This window comes from Petromyzon marinus, chromosome 2 (assembly GCF_048934315.1).
Source record: "Petromyzon marinus isolate PM22_M1 ecotype Great Lakes invasive population chromosome 2, UKy_Petmar_22M1.pri1.0, whole genome shotgun sequence".
NCBI classification, from domain to species: domain Eukaryota; kingdom Metazoa; phylum Chordata; class Hyperoartia; order Petromyzontiformes; family Petromyzontidae; genus Petromyzon; species Petromyzon marinus.
In genome coordinates, this window is record NC_133668.1 from 11539523 (window position 1) to 11562774 (window position 23252).

General features: G+C 40.1%; 1 protein-coding gene across 29 annotated transcripts; it reads left to right on the top strand.

Annotated features, from left to right (window-relative positions):
• Positions 1-22185, top strand: LOC116947432 (abl interactor 1-like). Of its 29 annotated transcripts, none has more exons than XM_032963252.2 (14): positions 2-175; positions 1602-1769; positions 8883-9059; positions 11102-11119; positions 11298-11398; positions 13709-13726; positions 14048-14203; positions 14646-14758; positions 16555-16569; positions 17101-17145; positions 17622-17774; positions 18138-18224; positions 18434-18625; positions 18739-22185. In XM_032963252.2, the coding sequence occupies exons 1-14, from the start codon at positions 59-61 to the stop codon at positions 18912-18914; spliced, it is 1536 nt and encodes a 511-aa protein (XP_032819143.1). In that variant the 5' UTR covers positions 2-58; the 3' UTR covers positions 18915-22185. The 29 variants fall into 29 exon arrangements, with proteins under 29 accessions (XP_032819152.1, XP_032819241.1, XP_032819284.1 ...); XM_032963160.2 differs by having other exon boundaries at positions 3-175; positions 16477-16569; XM_032963180.2 differs by having other exon boundaries at positions 3-175; positions 11301-11398; positions 16477-16569.
• Positions 22186-23252: the final 1067 nt, after the last annotated feature.

Here is a 23252-nt window from a genome sequence, read left to right on the forward strand (position 1 = left end):
ATGCGCAGTGGCTGCCAGTGGAGGGAGGAGGAGGAGGGGACACGCGCGGCAGGCGAAGATGGCGGAGCTGCAGCAGCTGCTGGAGGAGGAGGTCCCCGCGGCGCGGGCCGCGCTCCTCGAGAGCCACGGCAACCTGCAGCGAGTCGCCGACTACTGCGAGGGCAACTACGTGACGGTGAGATGGCGCCCACAGCGACGACGAGAAGGGGGGCAGTGGGAAGAGTGATGAGAGAGGTAGGAAGGGTGGGAGGCCTCCGCCAATCTGGAGTCCTGGGGGTTCTGGGCTGGGTCAGGAAGGAAGAGGTGAAGGTGGTGGTCGGTGGTGGTGGTGGACGAGGAGGTGAAAGAGATTGAGGTGTCGGGATAGGCGAGTTCACGACGGGAATTGAAGGATGAAGCGAGAGGCGGGGTTAAAGGAAGAGGTGGAAGTTGTATTAAGTGGTGATGGTGGTGGTAGAGGAGGAGGTGGAGATGTAGGGAGTGGTGAATGTAGATGATGGAGGAGGTGGTCGAGAGGCGGAGGGAGACGCGAGAGTTGATAAGAGCGGCGGTAGATGACGGGTCAGGTGGTGGAAGTGAAAAAGTGAAGGAAGATGTATCGGAGGATGAGGTCGGCAATACGTCGAGGATGTCAATGTGAAGAGTGATGATGCTGATGTGTTAGGTGGTGGTGTTGATACAACATAATTGAGTTCATAATAATGATGTTGAACGTGAAGAATGTGACCGTTTATAAAACTGATGCCAAAATTGATACTGGAGTGATTTAATGGAGTTGGTGATGATAAATTTGGCAGTGCCCTTGGAAGGGCTTTGATAAAAGATGACGTTGACGAATAACATGTTTATGGTCGATGAGGTTCGTAACAAAGCTGTTGCTGACGGTGAACGGTGATGATGGTAGTGTTGATTAAGTTGATTATGATGATTACCGCGCCGTTGTGTGTCCAGCCAAGCGGGCCCTTAATTTTCGTGTGCTGTGCTGGCCGGGAAAGCGCGCGGCGTTTTCGTGACTAGGATGTTTATGTTTCTGCCAAAGCCCACGGGTGCGCAAGCCCGAGTGAGTGGGGAGGAGGTGGTCGTGAGGAAAGGACGTCACGAGAATCTCAATTCTCCAAGGATGAGAGTTGGCTTCTTAGCTGCCCCCTCCCCATCATCATCTTCATCTTCTTGTTGTTGTTGACACGGGGAGGCCGCGCAGCTAAAGGTCGCAGGGTCGAAACTGGGATGGCTTGATTTTCACACTCGGGACAGCTCTATACCCTGATTTAACCTCCCTTTTTTCCCTTCTCCCAATCACGATGAATTGCAGTCCCTTTTGTGAATACTAGTCGCGTTGCGTGATAACTCCAACTTCATATTTATGCAGGTTCTGCGTGCGTCATAACACATTGAGCGATTTGGAGGTTAGTGTTTTGTGTAGTGCATGAAGAAAAATGCGTAGGTGATCGCCGAGCGAGTAAATCATTGAAGATTTTCAGAGGATACATCTCGCGTGGCCCATGTTTCTAGGCACAATTTGTCGTGCTCAACCTGAAGTTATGGGAATGTGCGTATCGCCTTAGTCACGTAATCACTTCCATGTCCTTCCGCTTTGTCAGGCCCCAGATAAGCGGCAAGCGCTTGAGGAGACCAAGGCGTACACTACTCAGTCCCTGGCCAGCGTCGCCTACCAGATCAACACGCTCGCCAACAATGTGCTACAGATGCTGGACATCCAGGCCTCACAGCTCGGCAAGATGGAGTCGGCAATCAACCACATCTCACAGGTACGGCTACTTAGCCACGGGGTCCCTGTAACATGTATCTTTAGACTTGTCTGAGTTTGTGCTTCTAAGTTTTTTTATTTTTTCCAAAATATATGCCAGTGACTAAATCACAAAATCACCCAGAATGCTGTCAATCTCGTGAGATCTCTGAAAGCCAACATGGTTGCGTCTGGATGGTGATTGGATGGTTGACCACCTTGCGTAGCAGGTTGTTAAAGACTGGCTCGGCTATGTGGTGATAAGTGGAATGCTGTGCAGGAAAATCCATTGTTGTGCTATACATCTATGTGCCTCAGATTCACAAACCCATACTTGTCAATACAGTAAAGTATGGTCAAAGTAACTAGCGCAGTTCATACTTTACTGTACGTGAATACATACACCTGGTATGCATTGTTTTGTTCGTTAGTGTTTGTTAGTTGCTGATTTGCAATAAGTATAACTTTTGTGTGCGTATGCATGCGTGTGTGTCTGGTTCCCCTTATTTTGCTGCCACAGTTGAGATTGTGCTGAAATCATCTACTTCGTAGGGTTAATTCTGTGCAGCAGCTGCTGCTATGGAATTACATTTTCCGATGGCTTTTCATAGGCTATAGAGTAATGTGATTAAGGGGTTTTACATTGACGAGAATTACTGTTGTAATTTATAAAAGTAATATCCAATAAGTGAAACGTGTATTATATAAAAGTAAAGGGAATGTATCATTCATGATATGTATATTAGCTAAAGCACAAGCGGTTGGAATGAAACTATTTAAAAGGAAGGTCTGATCATTAAATTGCTCTTCAGTACAATTGGGCAACATTTATGAACAATTCTTTTGGCCAGAGAATCCACGTGTACCATTACGTTTTCTATCGAATAGAATACAGCCATCTCGTTTAAACTTGCTTCTATTTCCAAATAAATTTGTTAGTGGGAGTACTTTGTAATGGCTATGCATTACAAAGTACTCTGTCAAAGTTGTTTCGCAGTGGAAAATCCTAGGTTTTGTTTACTCTATACTCTTTGGTTCTTTCGGTAAAGTCACGTAGGTAGAAACAAAAATTGATCACGACGTTTCGATCACCACACAAGCAATCGTCTTCAGGTGGGAGAGAGAAACAGGCTGCTGAAACAAGTCCTTATTTATAGAGCCGAGAGGGGATGTTTACTCATAAACCAGTTTGAAAAGTCACTTGTTGAGAAACTACTAGTGTGAATGCAATGCATCCAACCTTGTAAATAAAAAAACACTTATATACAAATCTCAATAATGTAGAAAGAGCCTTTGCAAATTTCTTAGGTTAAAAAAACACAGGATGTGAAACAATACAATGGTTGCCACTGGAAGGAAGCTTGTTTTCCATTTCGAGCCCTGGGATTTATGAATTAGGGGCCAGGATACAGACACTGATGTTGCCTTTTCTAGAAGGGCATGTTTAGTTGTTTTGTGAAGTTGGTGTACCCTCAGGTTGGAGTGTACAAAATGCTACAACCTAGGAGGTGTTATCCAAATGTATTAGACGCCGAATATATGCAGACAACTATGTGTTGTGTTCGTTCATCAGCAAGAGCCAATCCACTGCTGTTTGAAGGGCTCCCCCAAGCCATTGCTATCTCCCGTGATCCTGCGAAGTAATAACAAATACACATTTGTCAATAACACCGCCTTAAAAAAGAAAACATTTAAATTTTATCTGGTAAGGCCCACTGAACTATATAGCTCTTTTTTAGAAGTGATTTGACCACAAATGATAGCTAAACGAAGTGGCTTATGTGAAAATTTATACCAGCCAAATACTGTAATGTGGCCAATCCACTTGGCCACGGGGAGAACATGCAAACTCTAATTATATGGGTCGTGATGGAACCCACGACCTGTTGAAGTAGTTAACATCTTGCCATCGTAGGGCCCCAAGTTATGTAATAAGCAACACGTTGCGAGGCCAGAGAGGTAGAGTAGACAAGAAATGGAGACAGTACTGTAAGATATCATGGGACCCGATGAGAATTAAATTATAAAATGTAAAAGTATGACAACTATGAGCAGTAAATAACTCTGCATGACTCTCACTGGGTGGGGTTCTTTTGATTTAAACAAACGTCTTTTTTATTGAATAGTTTTGTAAGGATGCATCAATTTACGGATAAAGTTTTTACATACACTAAGGCTCGCATTACCTGCATTGAGTCGTTTTGGTGACAATTTATGGGGGGGGGGGGGGTTATTAATGCACGTGATATTATTGTGATATTATTATGACATGTTGGTGTGACATTGCGACCGATCTCTCGTGACAAAACTCGAAACGAAACATTCATAAAATGAGAACTCATATATACCATCGTGAAAAATACAGATCTGTGCATTTTCTAATGACTTGCACTATCCGTGCTTTTGTGCTTGACCAAGCACCAATTTAAAAGAAAAACATCACCTTTCATCCTGGTGATGAAAAACATACCACTTTATTTAAGAAGTGTATACATTTTCCATTACAGCTCTTTTTAAATATGTATTGCTATAAATCGTTCAAAAAAGAGGGGTGGTTTTGTTGTAATAGAATTTGGTGTCGAAGTTGTGTACAAATGGGGGAATGACAATGCATTGTGTATTTGAGGATAATTTATAGGAACATAAAATGAGTCGGTGCAATTTTGGTTGGATTATCCCATATATTGGAATTTACTTCTACGCACCTTGTGAGGTTTTCGTTATTTTTATCACGTCCCAAGAAGACCTGTAACGTGATGACGTCATCTTGCTCCATTTAAGACCGGAAGCAGGTGGATTGCTTCACTATTCTGGCAAATCGCCCGATGATGCTGGGTGTAATTACCAGTGAAACATCGTATTCAAATTGTAAAGGTTTTGGATTTACTCTCCAACACACCGGTGGGCTGAAGTAGTAACTAATTGGCGCGTTGTTTACGTGACAAACCTTACTGGCTGTGTCGGGTGGTGGAGAGTTAAAGCACGTGCTCACGCGCTCTAACCCAAAAAACATTATTATGAATAATATTGGTCGCGAAAGCCTACGTGCTAAACATTACGGTTTTGCAACAATTGTTGTCGTGTGCTATCGTGTTTCCAATTTATATTTACCTTTAAACACTTTTTTTTCAATAGCATTGTTGCTGCAGTAATATGATAGTTAAATTGTTTTTCATTGTATTTAAATCGCACACTGTTGAGTATTTTTTTCCCAGTGAGAACAAGTTTCATGAAGGCAGTGACTCCTGAGTATGGAAACCTATCTGTTAATTAATCAATCAATCAGAAAACGGCTTACAATTATAGAAAAACACAATGAGTGATTGTCTATAAATTGTTTTAATTGACATTGTAATCACGCTTTCTCACGAATATCTTCAGTTAGATACTACAAGCTCAGGAAGGACCTCGAGTGATGCAGGAAATGTACATATATCATGTATTATAACAGTATGCATCATGTCCTGCATTGTCTCATTACTATTCTATTTGACACATGAGATAGTCAATGGACATTGGGGTGCATTAAAATATACTTGTAAAATGCAACTCTTGCCACAAAGGATGCACTTGGGGGAGACTGCATTAATATGAATAAATAATCACCTCGTAATGCATAGTTATTGCTGCAAACGCGTGTGTTCTGTTGATATTTGCATTGACATTACTTCCTCCAATGCAGTGGGGAAATATGTAGGTTAAGAAATGGAAAGAGATGCTGTTTTTAGTTACTTTGCATATGGGAAGCAGAAGAATGTCACCGCGTGTACCAGAATACTGTACTGACAAAGAAAATATTCAGCAGACTCCATAACCTTGGAAATACTCTGGTTTAATGGTACACGCTGTAAAAGTGTTCACATTGTAAAACAATTGATATTTAAAAAATATACCAGTTGTGATACATTTTTATGGAAACCTGCTGAAAGTTCACCCAGAACGGTGGCTGCACATGTAGATTTGGGTGCCACGGTGGCGAGAAGTTAACTCCACCTCTCCTGGTATGCAGAAAATCGTGGGTTCAATCCCAACTCTGACGCCTGTATATTTGGAGTTTGCATGTTCTCCCCGTGGCCGTGTGGACTTATCTCCTGATCCTCTGGGTTTTCCCTCCACATTTAGACATGCATTTCGAGTATTTAGCTGCTATACATTTCCACGTGATGAGCCATTTCGTTGAGCTATCATTTGTGGCCAGGTCACTTCTTAAAAAGATATATATAGCTCAGTGGACCTTACCTGGTAAAATAAAAAAAAATTATAGTTTCAATTATTTTATAGTTTACATTTCATCTGCTGGTTTTATACTACATTTTGTCCAGTACATGTACATTTTGGACCTGGTTCTGCATTTCCCCAGCCATTTCGTCTGGTACAAGGATGCCTCATGCTGTACAAATGCAAATCAGCTTGGCCATCTCTACCGATGTCAGTCTCCCATAGCAACATGTACTATTGGCCAAGGAGCTGTAAAAATGGTTCTTTCACAGAAGACATTGTTTGCTTGACTATTTACATAAGCCGATACTGTATTTTCTTTTATATGTTCCACGTTAAATGTTATTTATCCGTATGTCTAAAAACTGCTTCTGCAAAGTTGTTTGGAACTTTTTCATTATGATGCTTTATACAGTATATGTATTGCTTTATGCTATTCGGCAATGGCCATACAGTTGTACGTGCAGTGTAACCAATGGGCTATGCAGAAACAACTTATTGCGTAGAGTTTGTTTCATGCCCATATAATGGATGTGATATTTTGGTTCATAACATGTTGATAAACAGTTTTATTATTATTATTAAGGAACCTTTTATTTAAAGCTTTCGTGACTGCAGGGATTCATATTCTTGGTTCTTTCGGTAAAGTCACGTAGAAGGGAAACATTTTAATAATAAAATATAACAATAACATTCTCACAACGTTTCGACTGCAACACAAGCAATCATCGTCAGGTGTGAAAACCACAACAAGAAAATTTGAAAAAAGTGGCGCTTATTTTTTTGCGGGGATCACAAAAAAGATCTCCAAAATCCTGAATAAACACAAGATCCAGGTTCGATTCAACACATTACATAAAATCCGTGATCTGGTTCCGTCTGTAAAAGATGTGATTCCGGACATACAGTACTCTGGCTTCTACAAACTAAGTTGCCTCTGTGGTAGTAGTTACATTGGAGAAAACCAAACGGCATGTCTCAGACCGTATTCGTGAACACAAAGCAGACCTGAAACACGGTAGGACCAACACCTCAGCCGTGGCAGATCACTGTTATAATTCAGTAGGTTCACATTACATTGACTTCTCCAAGACAGAGGTTCTTTGCAAGCCATCTGGCTACCATGAGAGATTCGTTCATGAGGCTATCCACATATACAAACACAGACAATTTCAACCGAGAAGATGGATTCTGGCTTAGCAATCATTGGAAGGATTTAATAACCATTTCGGGTCTTAATTGATTGTTCACGCTTACGGTGGCTTTCAGACCGCATCCATTATTTTCGTCTCCCCCCTCCTCTTTTCTGAACATAGATGGACTCGTCCATCTGAACAAAGTGTCAAATCTCTCTCCGTGGTGCTAACGTTAAAAATAACCGCCACTTTTTTCAAATTTTCTTGTGGTTTTCACACCTGACGACGATTGCTTGTGTTGCAGTCGAAACGTCGTGATAATTTTAATGTTTTATATTTTTATTATTTTATTGTTTCCCTTCTACGTGACTTTACCGAAAGAACCAAGAATATTAAGGAACCGTTCAGTATGGAATTAAGTTTACCAAATAGGAAATTCATACAAAGTCTTAATAAGCTCAGTAAAGATGTAATAGAAGAAATTACTTCCAACAGTTTACGAATGAAATATTTATATAGCAGACACATTCTAAAACAACAGTATGCACAGAATGTTTATATAGCAGACACATTCTAAAACAACAGTATTCACAGAATTAAATAGACATTTATCGGGAATGATCTTAAATGTTTTAGCATCTATTGTACAGTAATACCACGGTTTACGTCTCCCCCTTTCGCAAATACATTGTCACGTTATTAATACCACTACCTGATTTGCGTCGCCTCAACCCACTCTTACGTCGCTGACAGCATCATCCATCCTTGTTCGTATCCGTCGCCTTTGCCTCCACCTACCCTGCACACAAACCGCTTTGCGGTAAATTCTTCCCCCCCCCCATTCTCTCCCCCCCTGCAGCCGATCTTTCCAATGCTGCTGCGGTGGTCCACTTTACTCCAGTGACCAGGGTGCTGCTGCCGGGTCCACTTTCTGCCCCCCCCCCTACTGCCGAGGCCTACTATATAACCTCGTGCCAAGGCAGATCTCTCGCCTACTTCAGCAGTTTGTTCTTGCTGTGGTTGTCCCACCTGATGACGATTGCTTGTGTTGCGATCGAAACGTCGTGATTTATTTTATTTTTCTACCTACGTGACTTTACCGAAAGAACCAAAGAGTATGGATTCCTGCAGTCACGAAAGCTTCAAATCAAGATTGATGGGATATTACTGTCATAATATACCGTTGTCTTTTTTTAAGTACTTTTAAGTTTAGATTATTCTATTTAATTATGTTTGACTCAACGTGTTTCAGTCTCAACATTTAATTCCAAGAAATTGTGATCACACCATTATCACTAACCATAACCCACTGCTGGATGAAGGCTTCCCCAAGGTGTTGCCGTCTCACAATCATGGGATGTAATAAACAACTGCATGCGAACTCATTTCATCACCGTTTCCTCGGTGCATTTCCTCTTGAGCGAGTTCCCTCCCTTAGCTACCACTCTTGTCATTCTTGACTATCGGCCATCATCTCTAACGGTGTGCTGCCGAAACCCACTGACTTTTCTTAACAGTTAAAATTAACGTCTTAGCCTCAACATATTCTCTAATTCGTGTTCCAATTTCTGTCTCAAAATGTAATTCCAGGCATGCATCTGTCAATGCTTCGTTGCACACCTTTAATCTATTTATTTCTCGTTCATGTCAATGTTTCTGATCCATATGTCATAATGGGTAATGCGCATTGGTTAAAAATATAACCGTAATCGGTGTCTATATTGCTGTTTATTCCCGTGGATGTAAACTACCATATATGAATTACACCTTTTGTCTTGCAGACGGTGGGCATCCACAAAGAAAAGGTGGCCCGGCGTGAGATCGGCATTCTGACCACCAACAAGAACACGACACGCACACACAAGATCCTGGCACCCGTCAACCCCGAGCGACCTGTGCGCTACGTGCGCAAGCCACTGGACTTCAACGTGTTGGATGACATCGGCCACGGCATGAAGGTAATAGGTGGAAAGAGCCCTCGGCCTAGCTTGTGTGCAGCACTGGCTTTGGCAGGTGCATGTTTTGTGGTGCACTCAAGCTGCATGACGAATTTTGAATTCATGAAGTAACCAGTTCAGTGTCATGGGGGGCATTACTGGATTTTTTTGCAACTCATTTATACATAGTGTTAGAAATTTAAATAGGAAATAATGTGGTGATTGTGTTGCCTGACCTTTTTCGGTCGAATAATTTAATGTGCAGACATTTTGGTAAAAGCATATAATGTGTATTTGATAAATTGTAATATATTTATTCGTTTAGTTTTCTATTCTGCGTGTGATTGTTTAACTGGGTAGTGAAAATTGTGTTAGTGCTGCTCGATGGCCCTTGGCTCCAATGTAAAAATGGCTGATAAACTGTGCGTGAGCATACAAGTTGCAGTTTGCATTTGAATCCTGCACGTTTATTTTAGCTGTTAAAGTAGAACATTAGTGGTTGTATATTTAAGAGGGCAAGAAGATGGTTTTAAACATTATAAAATGAGTACAGGCAGTCCACGGGTTACAGAAGGGTTAGGTTCCCAAGAACAATCCATAATACAAATTTTACATATTTCAGAAACTGAACAACTTCCCCCCCAAATCAAGATAAAATCCCATATGCAAAATAGTTGTGCCTCCTCTACCCGATTACTAGTTTGTTTTCTCTCAGCGCTGTATTGCGCTGTCGTCCGTTTTCTATCGCTGCCTGTATCTTATCGCTGTAGGTACGCCCTGTACTTCCTATGATTCTTTAATTTCATCAAATATCTACCCTAATACTACCCATAATTAAACTAATGGAACATACTGTATCCAATTGCTTATGAATACCACAAAACATGCTTATATTAATTGTTTACAGAAAGCAGTCACTTCCGAATGTTCGTTTACCGTGCATTAGGCTAGGCCTAGACTTCTCCGATCGCAGTCGAAGTGTAATTTTGGTAAATAAAGTACATAGAATAAATAATTCATGAAATAAACTTAAAATGAAGAAAACTAGCAATATAAACATGGGAAAAAGAGTTCTAAGCATATAAAACAATTAAATAATGCTACAAGAAAATTCCATTTACCTGAATTCTCTTGAAGCTCAGGCTCGGTGAAGGCAGTGTTTTGGTGGAGCGAGGTGTAAGGGTGGGGCTTATGCCTCGCTCCGTGGTATTCATCCGCAACCTCACCGTGCTGCACTATTGACGCTTGGTAACTAACGCAAATTTTTCCGCATATATTTTTTACATGATTTATGGAAACATTTCCATAAGGTCGGATTTCCGTAAGTCGGGTCTTCCGCAACCCAGGGACTTACTGTATATTTTGCTACAGGCATTGTCTTTCCTGCCATTTTCATTACGATTTTCATTTGTGTAAACCATGACAGCTGGCATTTGTCTTCTATGGAATAAATTGGTATATAATAATAGCCAATGTGTGTAACATGAATATGAGTACCTTACCAAATCCTCACTGCTGAGTCTGAATAATACATACTTTTCAGTGATGTAATATATGTGTCTTTGATGAAAAAATATGTACTCACAAGATGGTCTGTCAAACATAACCTGTCTGGTTTTACAAGTATAAAAATTAAGGTCAATGGTTCTCAAACTCGAGTCTACTCTTAAGTTAACACAAGTGTGGGCTAAGGTGGGTGTATGAGCAGACATTAAATGACAACATATTGAGCGTCTCTGTTACAACGCGTTTAGAAAGCCATTGGAAAACATGCATTACCACGTTGTTTGTGGACGATGTTTGAATGGCAGTAAAATATTTATTTCAAAGGAAAACAATATAAATAACACATTTTATTGCACATTTACTCATTCAGCTGTTGTGTATGTCTCCATGGTGTTACCTAAAAGTGATCATTTAAAATGTATATTGAATCAACTCTAAAAAAGACAAGCCATCGTGTAAATCAAACCTCACTCCATAAAATGTGTTGCCTTAACTGCATGCAGATTTATAGATCAGTTATATTTTGCTTCTATTTTTATTTTCTGCTTTGCGCAAAGTGGCTTCTGAAGGCTAAGGTAAGAAATAAAATACCGTATTCTGTTTGTGCTGTGGAAGTGTATTGTGCTGTGTTGTGTAAGGTCCGTTTAATTTGCGGGCCATGCAGTTGTTTTTGTGATGATAATCGCAAGCACTGTGGTGTGAGCTTGCTGCGCATATAGACTGTGTTCAGTTTTGGGTGTGCCTTTGTTGCAGCAGGGAAACAACCCCAACGGAAGGACCAGCAGTATTTCCCGGAGCACACCGCCCACTCAAAAACCTCCCAGCCCTCCTTCAGTCAGCAGAGGAACCATTGGGTACGAGGTCACACCTTTATTTCTTTATTTAGTTGTAATTTGATAATTTTTACATGGGCAGGGATGTGAAATACAATACATGCTCTATTGTCATGCCGTTAATCTAATATTTCATGTATTGCACCAGGGCTGTTGAAAACTATTGCATGTTGTGTTTTAAACTATTGCCATACATTGCAATGGGATTTTTAGAAAAAAGGGAAAAACTAATAGTTATGTGAATAATACCAATATGTGTTTATCACTTTCATATTCTAGGAAATCATATTTGTACAAGCAGTGGATGAAACTTCGCATTATCCTCCTGTCAATCTCCAGTGCTACTCATCATGTTCTTGTGTGCAGAGCAAATCTGAGCCCCCATTATCGTCGTTATGAATTGGACGGTCTATATTGCTTTTTGTGTGTGTGGGCGGTCTGCCTTCAGATGTTCGGAATTTTAGCCTATTCAAAATCAAAGCTTGTGAAGTGAGGAGTGGTTTTTAATGTACAGTACGGTAAGTAACTAAATGCCCTTGAAATGCTCCAAAGTTTACCATTTGGGATGGATAATCATGCATCTCAACAATTGGGTATACAAATGAAAAATGTGTAAGAGTATATTTACCAAAGGCAGTTATTTAAGGCTCACTGGGATCAAAATTATAAAATAAAGAGGTGAACAAGAGAAGAGTACTTTTTAAAAACTTAACTTAATATTGTAAGTCACGTACCAGTATTTCTAAAGGGAAACATTTTAAATCACTGCATATTACCTACTTTGAGATGGACAAGAAAATAGAACAAAAGCTAACGTCTGTGCAAAGAAGCACAGAGAGGCACTTGCTTGGAATTCCATAGACATTGCCAAAGCAAGACAATGCAATTTAAAAAGCACGGTGTTATGAATGACATGGTCACAGCTTTTACATGAAGATGAGGTGAACACCCCCATGTTTAAAATTGATATATAATGCGGATAGCCTCAAAAAGGATAGGGACACAAAACATGATAATTTTGCCACTATTAAAGCATGAGCCGCTTTACAGAATCTCATAAGAATTTGCTAAAGTAGAAAAACTGTTGCAATGCCTCCACCTACTTTGCAATCAGACATCACACAGAGCACTGATTGCTTTTGATTGCTGCATTCAACTTTACAGTGGCTCAGAGATCAAGGATTGAAACGTAAATCCCGAGTGACCTTTCCAACGCGTATAATCTGACAAAATAGCTATTATAACATCCATTTGAAATTAATTGTAGGAAATGATTTATGAATAGAATATAGAAGGTTGCAAAATTAGGGCAAAAGATAAATATGAGCAAAACATAAAAGTTATTTTCAAGAAGTTCGAGATACAACTGTAAAATACACCATGTATGAATATCTATGACAAATGGTGACAGAGGATGGGGACAATAATGAAGAGATAAAGAGGTGAGCAAGGAACACAATGGAATGCTTTTGGAAAATGTTATTTGATGAGAAGGGTTTTTTTTTTACAAAAAGCTGAAATGTGTGCAAAGTAGCATGGGGAGGTGCAAGTTCGGAATTAGACTGACAAAATGAGGGAACGTGTAGATTAGAGAACAAATGCAAATTAGAGACATCACATTGACATCTATGAAAGGTAAGTGATCTTGCGCAGTCCACATAGCTAGAAAAGATTATAGCCAGTCGTCGAAAATGGCAGTGGTAGCCAAAAGAGGACACGCCCGAGAAACATCCACCCCAGAGATAGAGAGATACAATTTTCTTATGTTCAAGTGCGAGATTAATTGTTGTATTTCAGCATTGTATTAACTATTGTCGATGATTGATTGTTAAGTCATCTGCTTACGATGACGGATGATTAATTTCATACTTTTATTGACATTAAACATACTGTATATATTTTTTGTGAAACAAAATTCTATCAATGTTGTACACCATGAGTCATGCAGGTAAACATTTATTGGCGAGTTCAACTGCTGACGAATGATTATAATGTATGCCTTGTTTGTAGAAGTTATTAGTTTTTGTTGATTAATTGTGTCTGCTGTTAAAAACGGAAATATTTTTCTCGGAGATATTGCATTTTACAACTTATTTCCATTGTAAAACAAATACAGTATATATCAATTATGTTGCTTTATGAGGCTGGACAGGCACACCACTAAAACTTAAACACATTTTCCAAATAATCTTGAAATATTGCATGAGCTTGAAAGGAACTTTGGTTTATTTTTACTTGCTGGTGCATTTGTGCATGAAACTAACTGCTGCTTCTTTCTCTATCACCTGCTTGGCATGACACGGGTGCCTTGACTCGCCTGCTGCAATGCAGCACTCTGGGACGCAAGGGGTATGTCGGGTTATGTCGTCTTCATTGATTGCCCGCTTTAACTCACTTCCCCTTTGCTTAAAAGTCAAATCTGTGATTGAAGTGCATTTTTATTTATCCATTGTTTAAGAAACTATTTTGCTGGCGTTTAGTGTCTACTTATCTCCTTTCATCCCCTCATTCCTTGATTAAGGATAGAAAAGATTTTCATGTTAAATACAGCTGCACTTTGCTTGCAGTTTCACTCCTCGAAGCCGATGATGCGGAATGGCTCTGTCGAGTGGGTCCACCGGGAGGCACTGGCAGGGGTGAGGGGTCAGTTCTCTGCTCTTGGTTCTGCAGAAGGAGCTCTCCCTACCGGACTCTGGAGCCGGTTCGGCCGCCGGCTCTGCCTAACGATTACACAGCCAGCCCGGGTTGGGGGCCTCCAACCTCTCAGCAGCACCTACAGAGCCCTGCACGTACTGCTTCCCTCAACCAAAGGGCTCGAACATACAGGTAGTGAGGGATAGGAGACAGACTTTCTGTTGGCAGGAAGACTGCTAGTGCCGTTGAAAATTGAGCATCTTTTTGTGCGAGAAAAAAATGGCCAGGGTTTCTGAGCGGTAAGTTTTTCTTGTGCTGGGTAATTGCTTGGTTGCTTAATATCTGCTTTATTAACCTCTTGTTTTAAACCATGCTTCATTTGCTTTTGATTTTTCTGCAGTTGTGGTACTAACATGTGCAGGATGATTATTAAAAATGGATTTTGTTTAGGTGCCCGTTAATCCAGCAAGGAGCCCTACTCTGATATTTTAAAGTTTTAAATCATTTGAAAAATGTTCCCGTATTATATGCATTAATGATCGTTTTAATGTTGCAGCTGAAGATGGCGCTGTTGTATTTAACCAAAGTTTAATATCCTTATATAATGATGTTTATTCCTTCCTGTGGGCATCAGTGGCAGCAGTGGAGGCAGCCGGAGCGGAGGCAGCCGGGAGAATAGTGGCAGCGGCAGCGTGGGCATTCCCATCCCTGTGCCCCCACCCTCCATACCAAGCGTCTTCAGCCAAGGTCTTTTCATGACTGCCCTCCTCACTGTCTGCACAAATCTATCCTGGCATCATTGGTGGACTTTGCAATGCATCTGTCTGTTTAATCAGTGCATATTCCTGCTATACTGTATGGATCAGAAACATGGACGTTGACAAGTAAAATAAAATAATAGCTGAAACGTGGCCATGGCATGAATAGGTTCATGCTTGTAATTAACAGGAAATAGCAGAACATACATCACAAAACATACCAAAGTTAGAAACATCATTGACGTATAACAAACATTAGTGTGCTTGGTTGGACACGTCATGAGAAGGGATGATGACTGGTGGTCGAGACTAATGATGGAGTGGCAGCCAAAGGTGCGAACAGGCCTAAGAGAATGTCGACGTGGAGATGGACCTATTAAATAAGTTTGTACAGGAGCTTTGCCACGAGAGAAAATGTGGGTCTTGGAGGCTGTCATCCAATAGATCATGGATGGTAATGATGAATTCATCTCAATTCACATTACAGAAAATGCCCAAGGGTTCAAAATTATGCTAACCAATGGGGATGCTTATGTTAAGCTATTATTTTTATAAAGCTGACCACTTAACTAAATAATTGTCCATTGCTGTGTCATGATAATAAAAAACCTCGCTGCACATATATCATATTTCGTGTTACCAGGGACATTTTTACCTCTTCGTTTTATTTAACATCCGAGCAGTGGCCAATATAAAAAAATACGTAAAAACACGAACATCTGTGTGTGCGTGCTGTTGTAGCAAAGTGCACCCAGTATAATAAATATATAGTGTTGCTTTATGCACCATTACTCTACATTCTTTTAGTCACACTTGAGAAGCAACAGATTGGAAGTCGTGACAGCACTTTGAAGACATTGCATGGAGCTGAATGCCCTAAAAACGGCTGCATGTGCTGAAATAATTATGCGCTGCTATTTATACTGTAGTAATGTCTATAGTGCTTCCACTCCATAAAACTATTGTTTAATCTTTAAATACTAATTTGACTCTAAAACGCACTTGACGATTCCTGTTATTAAATTGTGGTATTGTCAGAGTGATGTAGTAATTATTGCTTTCGTAATTATCGCCAATGTTTCTCAGCCAAAGTACTTATTATATCTTCTTTGGTTCTTTCGGTAAAGTCACGTAGAATGAGAATAAAATAATAAATTGATAAATTGTGAGAATATTATTGTGTTATTTTATTTTATCAATTTATTATTTTATTCTCATTCTACGTGACTTTACCGAAAGAACCAAAGAAGATGAATCATTGCAGTCACGAAAGCTTTAAATCGATACTTATTATATATTAAAACATCGTTTTCACACCTGATAATGATTGCTTGTGTTGCAGTCGAAACGTCGTGATAATTTTACTGTTTTATATTTTTATTACTTTATTGTTTCCCTTCTACGTGACTTTACCGAAAGAACCAAGAATATGGTTAACTCTAATTCGTTATATCTTCAGCAAAATTGTATGTGTGGCATGGGCAGTATAGCCACCTGTCCTCTTGTGTAATTAAAGTAGTCTTCAGATTGTCAGATGGAATGCCTGTGTACAAGTATAATACTGGTTTGAGCATGTGCCTAACCACTCAATTTTAAGCAATATTCTACGCATGAGGCATGTGTAATTGTATTTTACAGTAGCAATGGTTTTCAGTGGCCCACTAACATCTCTGCATGTTTGTCACATGTTCACATTTGATTGCATAGGTCCACCTACTTCCTCTTACCCGCCACCACCTTCCCCCATGCCTGCTGACGTTTACAACAATTCTTTTCCCCCTCCAGCCCCACCACTTTCAGGTAAGCTTCATTTACATCTTGAGAGCAAATTGTGCCTCTTTTTTGTGTTTTCCGTTAATCCAGCTGTTCCTTTGGCATTAATGTCAAAACCCCCAACTCAATTGAAAGCCTTGTGGACTGGAGACTGTATTTGTGTGAACTATCCAACCAGTTATGGGTGATGTTTATTTACATTTCTCCAGGTTCTTTCATGCTAAAATACTTAGATAAATTGGCCCAAGATGCCAAGCAGGTTGTTTATGGAAAAGTTGAAAGGCACAGTGAGGGTTCCCCAGGTAAATAAGGAACATCATGGTTACAGTGGCTGACAAGGTTTACTTATTCCAAGTGCAAGTTAATCATTGGATATTAATACGTTGTGATATGCTTTTATTTATGAGCAAATTTTCAATTATCGTACAAAACAACTGCATGTTGGAAAACCGAGGTGAATGTTGCTAGATCTTTAGGTGAGTGCTTGTGTTGATATTTTGAGCTGTATCAGTAGCTCTAAGCTTGTGAGATTTAACACAAGTTTCTTTTGGCTGCCAGCATCCATTGGTGTGCCAGCCCCACCTCCTCCCCCTCCCATGTTTGGTAAGATCAGGCGTCATGAATGTAGTACTCACCATTTTGTTCTGTCTTGCTACTAATCTAACAATGGGCGTAGCCAGTGGTAATAAAACATGACAATGTGTTGGCTCATTTAGAAGATCATGTTTGCCTAAAAAACTAAACTGCAGTGCCAACCAGTCAAATGGTAATTCATGCACATTCTGTGTGCACATTATTGATGTCTGGCTATGCCCTGTGAACGCTTGCTTCTGAATTCATCATCAGGCTGAAAATAGTGATGACAAGTGCTTGTTGCTTGTGTCGAGGCTACTTGTTGCTTCAAACATGGACATTGGTATTGAACGGTCGTCAACTTGCTGTAGTTGCTGTCCTGTTTTAATACTAATCCTTACATGGAAGTAAGCATAACTTAGCGTGACGTGTAAGAGGAACTTGAAGTGAATGACTACAGTGAATGTGAATGGGCTGCTGGAAGCTGTATTGTCGGGATTTTGCAGCTGGGCCCGGTTCCCAATACAACTCCATGCCAAGGCAGATGACGCGGAATAACTCGGCCACGTCCATCAGCTCAGGAGGCTCGCGCCGTCCCCCATCTGTTACCTCCCAGTCCTCGCAACTCAATGGCGGCCCCTTCTACAGCCACAACCCCAGTAGGTGGCACTTAGAGCACCCCTCCCCTGCCCTCCCGCCAGAGGGAGCACACCCACGACGGAATCCTTAACCTTCATATAAAATGTGTGCACTTTGGCCTCATATTACCATAGTTTAACGTGGTTTGGAATGAATTTGAAGCTGAGGCTCAGAATAAAAATACAAAGCTTGTGTTCATAATTCACATGCATGTGTGTGTGTCTGATTTTGAGATTTTATCTGATAAAGTCTAGTTTTACTGATCAAGCAATATTGCGCCTGCCTTCTGTCGCTTTTGTCAAATATTTTTGTCAGGCAATGGATTATTTTCTACTGCTTTACAGCTAATTGCAAATGTACTGCTTTGTATTTGTCCTTATCAGTGTCACATGCGCCGCCCCCTCCGCCAATGCCCCAGCTCACCCCACAGATTCCCCTCACGGGCTTTGTGGCCCGCATGCAGGAGAACAGTAAGTGGTCATATTTGAGGGCAGCTTAAAAATTATGCTTTATATTTAGGGCTTTGCTTTATGTTTGTGCAATTTATTTCAGTGAATTATTTTTCTTTCTTACTAATTGATTCACTTAACCCAGTGATTATAATGTTACGTAATTTGCTTGAATCTGCATTTATGGCAGCATGTGAAGAGCTCACTAATTTAATCTCTTTGTTATAAAGTTGCAGACAGCCCAACACAAGCATTGCCTCCGCCCCCGGATGATCTGGTGGGCTTTGGCTCTGGGGGCGATGACTCGCTACTGCCTCCACCACCCCCCATCGACTACGACGAAGAAGCCTCCGTGGTGCAATACTCGGACCCCTATGCAGACGGGGATCCCGAATGGGCACCCAAAATCTACATTGAGAAGGGTGAATATTAAATGTGCACACACTGAACAATGCAAAATTTTCAAATTAGTTAAAAAGCAAGCATATGCTGTGTTGGTCACACCCATTATCCTCACTCTTTTTGTGTTTCCTAGTGGTGGCAGTGTATGACTACGTCCAGGACAAGGATGATGAGCTGAGCTTTCACGAGGGCTCCATCATCTATGTGGTCAGGAAAAACGATGACGGCTGGTACGAGGGAGCCACCAATGGCCACACAGGGCTCTTCCCCGGCAACTACGTGGAGCCCATAATGCACTACGCTGACTAGCGTGTGGTCCTCCTATCTGCTGTGCGCCAAGACAACACCTCGGCATCCCACCGATGCGCAGGCGGTGCTGGAATTTCTAAATGTGGTTAGAGACCATCTACATCAATAAAGATCAATTCAGCATCTCTTAAAAGTAAAAGAGCACAAATGGTAATGGAGGTCCAAAGTTTGCATTTTTTTATTAATGCGTTTGACAAAATCTACCACTAGATGTAAGACAAGTTCTTGGTAGTTTAAATGCCTACAACTTACATGCAAGGAGCTTAAATTGTTTTATACTAGAAAGGGTGGCTTGGTATCTTATCTGGTGTGAAAGTTTTACTGTTGAATGTGAGATTTGTGAATATTCTATCCAACTGTTGCAGTGCACTGTGTCAGTATTGACATGTGTTAAAACCTGTGGTTAATCAGACAGGGTCTGATTTATTAGTTTTTAACATCAAACAGCTTTATACTGTATTGGGTTGGGGCATTTTTTTATACTGCCACTTCTGAAAGTAAACATGAGATATGTGTTCTTAATCTATTGGCTGAAACAGCCACAGACATGCTTACACTGGTGCCATTAGCAATACATAATTTTGGTAAAAATGTATTGGTGGATTTTTAATTAACAGGGTGCAAACTAAACCAAAGCCGAGTTTATTTGTAAATGTATTCTTAAGTGCTAAAAATATTGGCATGTGTATGACATTTAGCTTACATGGCTTTACAGTAAAACCTTGGATTGCGAGTACCTTGGTCTGCGAGTGTTTTGCAAGACGAGCAAATAAACAAAAAAAATTTACTTGATAAACGAGCGAGGTTTGCAATGCGATTAGTACGTATACGCTTTGTCTGCCGAGCGTCACGTGATCACAACTGAGCCGATGGTTCTCTCTCGCTGTGGGATTGTGGGTAATCGTCTCCCATGGCTCGGTCTCAGTCGGCGTGCCTCACTCGTATAGTCAACATCCGTGCGAGCGTATACTGTTTACTATAGTGTTGTGTCCACGTGTGTGTGCGTAAAGCATTTTTTTTATTTTGTGTCAAAGTGTAGTGACTGTTCTTTAGTAACTGTACTGCAACAATGGCCCCCATGAAATCTTCAAAAGGAGGCAAAAGCAAGTGTCATTGGATAGGTTCCTTGTTAAAGTTGCACAAAAATAAAAAGATTCCACTGAGCCAACAGATAGCAGTGATTCCGTTAGTGACAGTGAAAGTAGTCCTACACAATAACCCCCCTCTCCTCACGTCTCCCTCACACCAGCCACGATTAAATTTAATTAATTAATTGTATTACTTTGTATTAAATTTTAATAATAAAGCTATAAAAAGGTATTTTGTATTAATAATTTTTATACGAATATTTTTGGGTTGTAGAATGAATCGTTTGAGTTTCCATTATTTCTTATGGGGAAATTCGCTTTGATATACGAGTGCTTTGGATTACAAACACGTTTCCGGAACGAATTATGCTCGCAATCCAAGGTTTTACTGTATAAGTTAAATGGAGAACACATTTGAACAGTGAAATTGTAGATTTGAAGCTTTCGTGACTGCAGGAATCCACACTCTTTGGTTCTTTTTTATACCTACGTGACTTTACCGAAAGAACCAAAGAGTAGTGAAATTGTATTATTGTAATCATTTTTAACTCATCGTGTGCAGGTCAAATCCAACCGATGTGCTTGTCTGTGGCCTTATATCATTAGCCTCACTGCAAAACCACTTAGCAAGGCACACATACAAATGGAATTTTAAATAATGGGATTTATTCCTCTGGGGCATTGAGGATTAAATTCAAATGTATTGGTTGTGGAATGTATGGAAGACAAATTGTTACTCTTGTTTTAACATGCTAACTGATGTGGCAAGAATACTACTTAATATAGTGGGATCAATAATGTTTTGCCATTTTCTAACAGCTAGGTGATTAAACTGGTAAGTGTTATTCACAATAACATTCTTCGGACACTTAAAATTATAAACTGGATTTAGTGGCAGCTGAGCTGTTTAGGCAGTTCCATGTATTTTTATTGCAATCAGTTACGTTGGAGGCACATTGCTTTTAATTCCTGTTCTTTAACATTGGCAATACAGGCAGTACACAACTCGCATTCTCTCCAGCAGTCAGTGGGTGCAAAAGTACATATTTCAGGCGAAAGAAAACGTGCATTTAAAACAAACTCATGACAAGGTATCATTGTCATCGAGATTGACTGAAGTGTTCTTTATGCCTTAATTACCATATACTTTAAGAGTCTAGAGCAGGAGTCTGCAACCAAAATAACAAGTCATTCTTTCCGTTTAGGTAAAAAAAAACTCTTTCAAGACCCACAATGCGTGTTGAATACTAGACGGTCCTTAAAGAGCTGCATGCGGTTTCAGAGCCGCAGTTTGCCGAACCCTAATCTAGAGCCTACATTGCTGGTGGATTTGTGTACAATCTATGTATGGAGTGTTGTGGTCTGAGCAGGATACCGGATTTTAACCATATGCTACTTTCATGAAAATGCATTTCGGTTGTGTTTTTATGTTGTATTCATCAAGAGGATCCAGATTATAATTTTTAGTACACTTAACATTTTTTTGTAATGAGTTTCAGAATCATTACAGTTTGTAATTAATACAATCAGTTATGGATATGTTCAGTGTGTTTTGTAAATCTTTGTATACTTTTATCAATAGCACTCTTGTAGAACGGATTACATAATTTTCTGTGTATAGATTATATAGTCCTTACACTTAATGTGGGGCCAGCTGAAATATCAACTCTACAAATATCATTCGGAGAAAAAAACTTTCGTCACGTTAACATTGCAATGCAAGAATTGCGTTGTGTTCAATACACTGGGCGCACATGGGGCTTTTTTCCACAGTTGTAACATTGTAACTTGCATGAAAAATAGCATGGCCTATCGTGGTTGGAATTGACGGAAAATAAGAGATTAAAAATGTCAGTGCTTTGGCCGCTATTGAAAGCCTCTGGAATAAAAAGTGTGTTGTGAAACATCGGTTTATTTGGCATGTACTTTTTATTTTCAACATGTAGTGATGGAGAGAGATGTATTGCGAGAAATGTATCGACTAATGTGACAATATAGCCATGCCTTTATCATGCTGAGTTGTGTACATTGTTACTGCTGTGGAAATGCATTATTTTAATTTTCATACATTGAGGTGTATAACTCTTGGCTTTGAATCTGCATGTTTAATCCCTATGCATTTTCTGGATTTGTGTACATACTATGTACATACATTTCCGAATAAAATACAATTAAGAACGGTATGTTTGTCTTGTGCCTATTTCAGTTGGTGTATATGGTATTGATTTTTGAAATTGGGTCTAACCATAATAAAAAACTGAAAATATGAAATATGGCTTGCCATGTTTGGGAACAATTGAAACAAAAATTTTTGCAGAAAGGTCGAGCGTGTCTTGCAAGGATGGGATGAACTTAAAACATAACCAACAAAAAATATTAGCCAAACTAACGTCATCTTCGATATTGGTCGCGAAAGCCTACGTGTTAAACTGAAGTTATCCAAGCAATAAAAAATGGGGGGGGGGGGGGGGGGTAATGACGTATTCCTCTCGGGGATGACAACTGAAAATGAGATGGGTAAATCCCCCCATAAAATCGCATCGTGTATTATGCATTGGTTGTATCCTCCGATTAACTCTAAAAGAGGTTGGTTTCTGTGGGGTGTGCAAATGCAGTGCAGTTTGTAGAATAGAGCACTATACTCGGCGTCGACAACCAAAATAACAGCCTTTTTTTCGAATTCGGTATAAAAAAAACCGTTTCGAAAGCCACAATGTGAATATGAGACGGTCCTTAATAAATAACTTCACGAAGCAGTCCTTAAAAGAGCATGCGGCTCCGGAGCCGTAGATTGCCAACCCCTGTACTTTGCTGCTATACATTTCCACGTTTTAAGCCAATTCTTTGGACTATAATTGGTTTAGTTGTTTTGTGTTTATACCGTCCCTGTCGTCATATGGGTCCACTAGAGGACCCCATACCCCCATGCGATCAAGGTTTTGACAAAGTAAAGTCGTCTTTGCTTTATTTCAAATCGTGTAAATAACACGGAAACCGAGAAGCGGCACACGTTCTGTCACATTCATGCATTGCTTAATCATTAATTCGGAGACATTTGTTGAGACAAATTGAAGTGCAGCCTGAGCCATAAGGTTACGTTCATGATTTGAAAAACGAGAGCATTTGCAACAAAACACCAATGTTAATATCGCAAATCAGGGGACATAACTTGGGTATAACAATTGTAAACTTAAGAAAACATTAAAAGTGGTTAATTTGTAAGAAACAAATTTAATACCTGTAATTCCAC

Excerpts from the sequence above, each read along its gene's own strand:
- LOC116947432 (XM_032963160.2), top strand. The coding sequence starts at position 59 with ATGGCGGAGCTGCAGCAGCTGCTGGAGGAGGAGGTCCCCGCGGCGCGG. Across the intron at positions 1,770-8,882 it reads CAATCAACCACATCTCACAG|ACGGTGGGCATCCACAAAGA; the intron begins GTACGGCTACTT and ends TTTGTCTTGCAG. Across the intron at positions 17,775-18,137 it reads CTTCTACAGCCACAACCCCA|TGTCACATGCGCCGCCCCCT; the intron begins GTAGGTGGCACT and ends TGTCCTTATCAG.